We start from the raw sequence: 10,299 nt of genomic DNA, 5'->3' as shown, positions 1-10,299 counted from the left end.
TTATTTTTGTTATTTGACGCTATTTAGACGAATAAGCAAGTTTTCCGAAGCATAAAATTGAAGATTTCCCGCCAAAATAGAAACTTCCTGATAACATCGGAAATGTCGTTCTAACATCATTTTATTTTATTTGATTCTTCAAAAAATCGTTATAATACTATGTATTAGACTTAGAATATTCGATATCTAAACCAGAAAGTGTTAGCTAGAAATAGACTTATTTATAGAACGACCCCCCATTTCTGACTTCAGGGAAAGTTATAAAACAGTTGGGTGCTAATGACTTTGTGAAAGGGAAAAGTTCTACACTTAGAAACTTCGAAAGAAGGGATTTGGCCTGTACCGTCCGCGGGCCGCATAAACATTGATAAGGGGCCGTATGTGGCCCGCGGGCCGCAGGTTGTGCACCCCTGCTATAATAATATAATGTGAATTTGATTATTTCATTATATTTTTATAATAAAAGTTATGCTGTCAACTGTTAAGAGGAACAAACTTGCAATTTCTAGGAGAGTAATTATATATTTATATATTTTCTATTTTTAACTTCTATAAAGATCATTTAACTGTTTGCTATCCTAAGTATAAATGATAAATAAAATAAAAACCTAGTCCAATTAATAATACAGTTAAGATATATTTTCAAAAATAGCTACTGTAGAGTAAATAAAACATATTCATAATGAATGCATATTTTATACATTTAATCACATATTTAATACATTTAGTCATTCATTATTTCTGATCAATTTTCTAAAATATTATTATTTTAAAATTTATCGATTAATTAAAAATCCCTTTAATTTAGATTATTTTACTTTATAAAAAATAAACTTACATCTGCTATGGTTTCTTCTTTTTTAATTTGTTTATAGTTAATTGTAATATGTTGCCATTTATGTGGTTCAATAAGTTTATGACAAGAGGTTTCAGCTAAACAATAATAACTCCCATCTGATGCACATTTTGTAATTCTAACATAAAAAAAGACATGTTTAATTTCCAGTTTTTTTACATAATACTTTCCAAATAACTTCTTGAAATAAAAAATGTTTTACTGCACTAATTAAAAATATAGATTTTATAGCAGATTAGCAGTATTACAAAATATTAACAGTTTTATTTAATATAAATAAATGTTTAAAATTCTAACTTAAATTTTAATACTCTTATTTCAGTTTAAATAATGAAATTATCATCTTCAAAGAGAGAGAGAGAGAGAGAGAGAGAGAGAAAGAATGAAAATACCTTGTACATTTTTTTACATATTCTTAAATTATCTCACATTACTTATGATCCACATATAACGGGTAGCCAAAATGTGGCTCACAAGCTGCATGTAACTCTTTTAGACCCTTACTGCAACTCCCACATACTTACACAATTTCTTTTTAAGAACTTACATATATATATAATATTTTTGTAATTTTTCTGACTATTATATAATGTAATATAATACATAGAAATTGTAAGTGAAACTCAACTTAATATTGAATGGCAACTGAAAACTTAGGGCATATTCATAAAGTCAATAGAGTTAAATGATTACGGGTACTTTATGACAATTAGGTAAAAAAGTATAAAATAACAGTGATAATTATATGTATAGTTAAAATACTATAAACAGAGAATGTAGCTCTCCAATTGGCATTCTAATAGATGTGGCACCACTCATGTATTTCCAATAGGCAGTGTATGGCTCCTATTATGGCAAGGTTTGACCACCCATGGCATATAGTATAAAATATTATTTCTCAATAGAAACACTATTTTAAGGAACATTTCAAGAAAGGAAGTGTTCTGGTTAAAAAACACAGAGCATTTCAAGGAAAATTGATTTTGAAGAGCCAGAGAAACTTTATAAAGGGCCATAGTCAGAATAAAATATTAAAATGAAAACAACTAAACTTTAATAAGTAAATTATTAGAGAAATGTATTTAAATTATTAAGATGTTATGTTTAAATTAAATATGAAAGTAAATTTGATAGGGAAACTTTGAACCTAAAACATTTTATTGGTTATCAGACAATAAACATACATTTGTTTCTTGTAAATGAAGGCATGTCAAATGTTTTGTGTGTATGTAAATCATGTCATTTTCATTTCTTTTGAAAGATGTTTACTATTAAAATATAGACTTATTGCATGTTGATGTATAGTGTGTGTATACAGTGAAACTTCAATTCAGCACCAACATTTGCTCACCTCTGAAACTGATGTAAAATTGAGTGTGGAGTTAAACTTAAAGCATTTTTAAAAATAACAATTATTTATAGTAATACCATATGTACATACATTTTGAATCTGAAAATTGAAAGTTATGTGATTTAACATTAACAATATCATCTGCAATGCAAAATTTATCAGAGTGAGCTGCTATTACTCTGTATGGAGGACTACAGAAAAATATTAAGTTCAAAAGGAGCCAAAGGTCAAAAAAATTGAGAAGCACAGGTATACAACATATGACAATAATTAAACTTTTAATTAGTTCATTAGTATTTTGATATATTTCATTATGTTTTATGCATACAAAATAAATATTTTTTAATAAAATATGATAAAAGTCTCACTAAATAAATCATTTCTTATTAAACTATGTGGGTGGTCATCATATAATGCACATGTAAATCAGGGATGGACTACCTTTTTATGTGTAAGGCCGCATTTCAAAACTTAACTGACGCGGGCCGCATACAAGATAAAAGAGGAGGGAAAATGTAAATCACAATTATTTATTCATATATAATTATAAATTAGAATAGGTATACTTAATTTAGCTTTTAGAACTGATGTAAACATGTATCGAAAATATTTGATTAAACGTTAGTCACTGCTAGTTTTAAATTAGTTTCAATGTGAGTCTGTTAGTCGGTTTCTTGTTTTAATTTTTACTAAGTTCATTGCAGGAAAAAGTATTCACAATACATAAGTTGTAGAAAATAATGTTTGAATTTTTGCTGCATACTTAAGCTATGAAATCGATATATTTATATATATATTTTATGCAACGCGGGCCGCGGGTTGCCTATCTCTGATGTAAATAATGCTTAATTATTTTATTATTAAATTAGTGTTCATGTAAAGTTAGTTCATACTAGTTATCATTTTTCTAAGTTTTATGTAGAATTATAAATATTAGAATTGTATATGCTGTCTTATATACTTCTAAATTATTCATTGTGTAAGTTAATTCTGAGTTAATTAACTAATTATATATAATTTGTCATATCTAAGTAAGTTGTTTGTTTGTACTGAATATATTATGATATAGATATAAAACAGCAACTACCTGCTGTAACTGTAATCTAAACTGCTAAACTTTCAACTGCTTTATTAGTGTAAATACATAAATGAACAANTATTATAAAAAAATTTACCTGAAAATTAAGCTTCCACACTGAGGATCAATCCAAGTTTCAAACATTAATTCAGTTCCAATTGAAAGTACATGCAAGGTGCCAACTCTCTTCATTTGACAATCCGTTTCTTCAGATGATAACATTGAAATAAATGAACCTATGTAGTAAGTAATTATAAATAAATGAATTAATTTTATAATTACAAATATATTATGTTTTAATATTGAAATCAAGTTTCTATTACAGAAAAAATATGATAGATTAAAAATAATACTAGATTACACTTGAAAAAAATTTATAATTCAAAAACAAGCAATGTACAGTGCCCCACAAGTCTGGATCAATAAGAGTTTGTGGTAAAAATTCACAGCATTCAACATCTAAAACAATGTATTGTGCTAATATTTTTCCAAGGAAAACAATAAAATTGAAATTTAATTGATTTCTAATAGCATTGGCAATGTGTGTCACAGCTTCACTGAAAACCTCCCACTAAAATAAGTTTTTAAGAAATAACTTTTACTAATTATTTAAATTTTAATAAAAGTAAACTGAGTTGTTAGGGGGAGTGTGTGTTTATAAAGACTTGTGTTGCTTCATTCTTTGATCAGAGTAAACCTTGAACAAATACAGCATGTCAGAAGAATAAGATGCGATACTTAACAAAGAAAAAAAAAGTCAACAATAGAGTGTTCAAAGAGCCATATCAAACAAATTATATACATAACTTGTGCAATAACAAAAGATATTTGAAAATTAGGAGTTGAACATAGAGAAGAAGGGACAACAGTAAGAGAGATAGCAATAATCACATCGGAACAGAAGCCAGAGCTTTTATTTACAATTAACAGCTTGTTGACAATAGCAGTAGGGTGGATGGCAGCTCTACTAAGAATCACAAGCTAAAATAATAAACTCTTAATACACTGACCTTGAAAGAAAACACTTCCTTCTCCAATTACAAATGAAACTGATGTCAGTCCATGAAACTTGAGCTAAGTGAAAGTTGATATGTTTATTTTTGTTTTTTTCAATCAAAGTACAACAAAATAAATATTAAAAAAATGTTAAAAGGGAAAAAAACTGATTGAAATAAAAGATATAATCATAATTTTTTCATAAATAATTACTGTAACTTCACAACTTTAAAATAAAAAATCTCACGCTATAAGCAGGAATAAAGAAGCAAGCATCAATTGGTTTGTCAATTAAGAGTCACATATAAAACCATCACAATAAACTGGAACAATTTATATAGACTTTCACCTGAACATGAAATTTCCAGCAACCTGGTTGCTGGAAATTTGACATTTAGATTTTCCAATAGGCAGTGTATGGCTCCTATTATGGCAAGGTTTGACCACCCATGGCATATAGTATAAAATATTATTTCTCAATAGAAACACTATTTTAAGNAAAAACTGATTGAAATAAAAGATATAATCATAATTTTTTCATAAATAATTACTGTAACTTCACAACTTTAAAATAAAAAATCTCACGCTATAAGCAGGAATAAAGAAGCAAGCATCAATTGGTTTGTCAATTAAGAGTCACATATAAAACCATCACAGTAAACTGGAACAATTTATATAGACTTTCACCTAAACATGAAATTTCCAGCAACCTGGTTGCTGGAAATTTGACATTTAGATGAGAGTCTATAAAAGAGTCACATGACACCACTTAAATCTCCCTCAACCAACATCCTCATTCCAATTTTGTCATGAATCGGATGGGCCCATTTCAAAACTCTTTGATAACAGGTGTCGTATCCTGAAAATGATCAACTTCCTGCGGCGCTTATTGATCATAAGCAGATGAACATTTCATTGGGCCAAACTGAAGAACTGAAAAATGAGAAATAATTACAGTTTGAAAGTGTTGACAGACATTTCATTTTTTTATGGTCATACAAATCAAACAAAACAGAAACACACTGTCTTTATTACGAAGCCTTTCCTGGTCACTAAATTCTAAATGGGAAAATATTTATCCATATTCATCAGAATCTCGGAGGACAAGAATTTTTTGGCGATGCAAACAGATGGAGAAAGGCCATCAATATGAACACCACAAAACAAAGATAGTAATCCATATTGTATAATAAAATTATCAGCAAGTTAGCTGAAGAACACTTTCTTGTAAACTTGAACTTTCTCAAACAATTGTCATGCAAATTTTTCAGAAAACTGTCTTCTTCCCTACTATTTTCAGTGTGTTAAAACTCCGACATCTATCAATTTTCCACTAGATTAGAATAATGCTACTTGATTTTTCAGAAATGTGTGGTAAACACCATTCCTGTCCAATATTCTCTTTATAAATGAAAAAATATTTACAATAAACAGGATATTCAATTTTAGTAACTAGCACAATCGAATTGGGCACAATCCATACAAAATTTTGTAATCTCATCACCAATATCAGTTCTCAAGTGATTAGTTTGATCTTTATATTTTGCCAAACCCACTCTCAGGAGAATCATACTGATCCTTTTTGTAAATCTGATAGAAAATATTTTTTCTAAATTGTTAAAGATTTTCAGTAGCATCAGCAACAACCATTTGATTCATATACAATGGAATACCTTGTCATTTTAATATTGTAACAAATAACAACTTGATCAGAAATTTTCTGAAAGATGGCTAGGAAGGGGTAGATCAGTCAGTTCTGCTAGGCACCTAATTTAAATATTCCTTTTTCTTTTATTTTTTGGGGTTGTTCGAAATCCATTGTCTACTCCTCACTTGTTACAATAATGGCAGAGCTACAAGAACAGTTCAAGGAATGTTTACAATGCTATTAGAAATCAGCCTATAAATTTGGAGTAAAAAACCAGTCAATGTTTAGGCATCTCAATAATTGTATGGCTGAGAATGGAGCTGATTTTGTACATCATCTCTGATGTAAGAAAATAAAAGTAAAATAGATTATGACTCTTTTCCTAGGGTTTTTATGATCTATATTTACTAAGCAAAATGATCACCATAATTAATTGAGCTATTATTATGCTATAATTAATAATTAAAAACAGTAATTTGGTACTAGAGGTAGACTGTAGGCACCATCTCTTATCTAAATTAATAATTATAAAAATTTATTAAATAATTTAGAACATTCTGGAAGAAAAGATGGTTGGGGTCCAGATGGCATAACTGGCAAGTGCACCACACAGTAAGCAGAGATTGCAGGTTCAAGTCCTGCACTGGAAAGCCCAAAGTAGGACTTGCACCTGCAACCTATTTTGAACCTGTTTTTTCTTTTCTTCCAAAATGTTCAAAATTATTTAATAAATTATATAATTATTAATTTAGATAAGAGATAGTATTTAATGCCTACCTTTAGTACCAAATTACTTAGTTTCTAATTGTTAATTATAGCATAATATTAACCCAATTACCTATGGCGATTGTTTGACTTATTATCAACTAATAGCCTGGGACACCCCCTAATGGGCATTCTAGCAGCAGTGGTGTCATTCCATACTATAAATATAAGGACCTTGAATAAGTTCTCGCTGTTTTTTGTGAAAATTAACACTTTATTTAAAAAAAGTCGTAATAAACACATCACTGAAAATATTGTCCATCACTAGCCACTACTTTCTCCCACATTCTGGCAGCATTTGAATTCCATGTCAGAAAAATGACACGTCTATTAAGGCTATCCAAGAATCAACCCATTTTTTGGCATCTTCATAAGAACGAAAGTGCTGCTCAGCAAGGCCATGTGCCATCGATCGGAACAAGTGATAATCGGAAGGGGCGATGTCTGGTGAATACGGTGGGTGGGGTAGGACTTCCCATTTAAGTGTTTCCAAGTATGTTTTCACTGGTTGTGCAACATGTGACTGAGCATTGTCATGTTGCAAAATCACTTTGTCATGTCTCTGCTCATATAGCGGCCGTTTTTCCTTCAATGCTTGGCTCAAACACATCAATTGTAGTTGATAGTGATCTCCTGTGATGGTTTCGTTTAGTTTGAGCAGCTCGTAATAAACTACACCTAGCTGATCCCACCAAATGCAGAGCAGAAGCTTCGAACCATGGATGTTTGGCCTTGCTGACGATGTTGATGCATGGCCGGGCTTACCCCACGATTTTCTACGCTTAGGGTTATTGTAGTGTATCCATTTTTATACTTCACAACTATCTACAATTAACCAGTAACCGGTGCGAACATAACTATCTACAATAACCAGTAACCGGTGTTTTTATATCTTTCACACGAAAGATATAAAAATGTAAGCCTGAAGAAGATCCCAGGTAGAAAATCGAAAACGTTCGCTGATTTTAAAGAATTTCGCACCGGTTACTGGTTAATTGTAGATAGTTGTGAAGTACAGTATATACAACCCAGTGTGGTGAGAAAGCACATTAATTAAGTATCCATTTTTCATCGCCTGTCACAATATGATGCAGAAAACCTTTCCTTTTCTGCTGTTGAAGCAGCTGTTCACACGTGAAAAAATGCCATTCAACGTCTCTCAGCTTCAACTCGTACGGCACCCAATGTCCTTGCTTTTGAATCATTCCTAATCCTTTTAAACATTTTGAAACTGTTGTGTGATCAACTCCTAATGATTCTGCAAGTTCAGCTAGCTAGCGTCTGACATGAGCCTTCACGAAGTAACACCTCTAATTCCTCGTCTTCAAACTTTTTTGGTGCGCCAGATCGTTCTTTATCTTCAACATCAAAATCATTATTTTTGAAGCATCTAAACCAATCTCTGCATGTTGTTTCTGACAGAGCATGGTCACTGTAAGTCTCAACAAGAATTCTGTGTGCTTCAGCTGCAGATTTTTTTTGAATAAAATAGTGCAATAAAATTCCTTGCAAATATTATTTTTTTGGCATGAAACTCTACATGTTTAACACAATGAAAAAATAAGTTGTTTACACTTTGGTGAAATGACATATACTGAATTTCAAGGTTGCTTATTGTACTTCCTTACAGATGCGTCACCATCTAAAAATAAACACACGTGGTTCTGGTAACGCCATCTGTTAAAAAACAGCGAGAACTTATTCAAGGTCCCTATAATAAATTAATATTATGAATAAAAATAATAATAAACTGAATTTCTCATGGCAAACCCTATTAAAACACAATCAAAAACACAAAAAAAACCGCATCTAAAATAGTACAGTAGAAGCAGAGTTCTTCAAGGTAATCCTTAACCCTTTCCCTCATGAGGGGAATTTCAAAAAATCCCTTCTTAATGTGCATTCTCATGGCATACCCCACTAAAATGCAGTGAAAATGCAAAAACTGCGTTTATTCTTATTTTAAATAATAGCTAGGGGCATCCCTAATGGCCATTCTAAGCATACCGTTACAGATATACAGACACACAATCAATGGCTTATATTATTAGATACATCAGGCTTTGGGATATCAATATAATCTACGTTTATTGGAACTTTTAGTTTTTAATTTTGGAATAAACATATGTATTTATTACCAACAGTTATAATTCATCCTGATTCTATAAATTTACCATTCTTAAGTTGAGCCGAATATTCTGGAATAATATTGGGATGACCAGAAAGTTTGTGCAGTTTTTGCAATAGTTGACTTCAGGTGCTCTGAAATGTAACTGTTTTCAGTTCAAATCTTGAAAGCACCTGGTTATTTGATAACTAACATTTAACCATACATCCAAACCAAAAAGTTTGAAAATTAGGCTTGTTTTATAATATTGGCATAATTTTAAAGATAAATATACAATAAAAGAGAATATAATGCTGTTTTATTTCAAAAAAGGAAAAAATGCAGTGCAAACTTATAAAAAGTTATGTAAGGTGTACAGGGAGAATACCATCAAAGAACACATGTGCCAGTATTAGTTTGTGATATTTCATTCTGGAGATTTAACTCCAAAATGCACCATGCTCTGGCCAGCCAAAGTAGATTCACAATTACCAGGTACAGTAAAATGCTTAATTGATGATAATCCTTGTTGCACAATGAGGAAAATTGTATTATTGAATAAAGATATTTCCTTCCATAAAATAAACTTTCTATTTACATGCTAAAAACTGCATGAACTTTTTGACCAATCCAATACATTAAAAATTTATTTATTACCTTTATCTTTCCAATGTTCTGAGACTTCATGACTGTAATCTTTTGAAACTAAAGGAGAACCAATTGATAACCATAAAGTTACTGAGAATCCATTTTCAAATGGATGCCATATTGAATCATCACATAAAGGAAATAAAGCTGTAGCACATTTCCATGAGCACAGTTCAGTTTCTGAATTATCAAGTAAAGAAAGCCTTATTTTTAATGGATGATGATCCTCCACTTGAAGTAAATTGAAGCTATCATCGTCATAATTTTCTGACACATTAGAAATATTCTTTGTTGGAAAGATTATATATTCAGATGGTGCTTTAGGCAGAGATTTGATCAACCTATTTAATCCATTTAAAAGTGTATCCTATCAAAAATATAAATAAAAAGAAATAATATAGTAGCCTTCATTACGTTTCATATAAAATTTATTTAATTACTAAAATATAAAATTGATCAATAAAAAATAAAGTTACACTTGCACATAGAATTTTGTTATAGAATTATAAATCTAGTAGTAAGTATTAAAAAATTTTCAATATACTTGATATATTAAAATCTTACCTAATAGCACTTCAATTTTAAATATTAAAAATCTACATTATCATTACTTGCAAATTGTTTCCCTCAAAGTTTACTGCTTTATCACACAAGTCAAAGGTTAATACATAACAATAATTAACAAATTCAGATGTTTTCATGAACTAATTTGCTAAATAAATCTTCATTTTCTGCTTCTCAACTATGCTGTCAATTACATTTTTCTCAAATATATCATTACATATAAGAAAATGATTTTATATGTAATCTTGCAAAATATAAATCAAATAAATTAGGTATAATAATGTAT

At 30.0% G+C, this 10,299-nt stretch overlaps 1 protein-coding gene across 1 annotated transcript in view; it reads right to left on the bottom strand.

The window, feature by feature from the left end:
- LOC111637404 (lysosomal-trafficking regulator-like) overlaps positions 1–10,299 on the bottom strand; it is a 60,374-nt gene that overhangs the window by 14,179 nt on the left and 35,896 nt on the right. Inside the window, exons 13-15 of the mRNA XM_023382888.1 lie at positions 9,459–9,816; positions 3,383–3,521; positions 839–974 (exon numbers count right to left, since the gene is read on the bottom strand). Coding sequence (XP_023238656.1) covers positions 839–974; positions 3,383–3,521; positions 9,459–9,816 — 633 coding nt within the window. The remainder of the gene's footprint in view (positions 1–838; positions 975–3,382; positions 3,522–9,458; positions 9,817–10,299) is intronic.

Source organism: Centruroides sculpturatus, unplaced genomic scaffold (assembly GCF_000671375.1).
Source record: "Centruroides sculpturatus isolate CEXI.00-Female unplaced genomic scaffold, Cexi_2.0 scaffold53, whole genome shotgun sequence".
NCBI lineage: Eukaryota > Metazoa > Arthropoda > Arachnida > Scorpiones > Buthidae > Centruroides > Centruroides sculpturatus.
The sequence above is the reverse complement of the archived record's forward strand: the minus strand, read 5'-3'. Positions and strand labels throughout refer to the sequence as shown.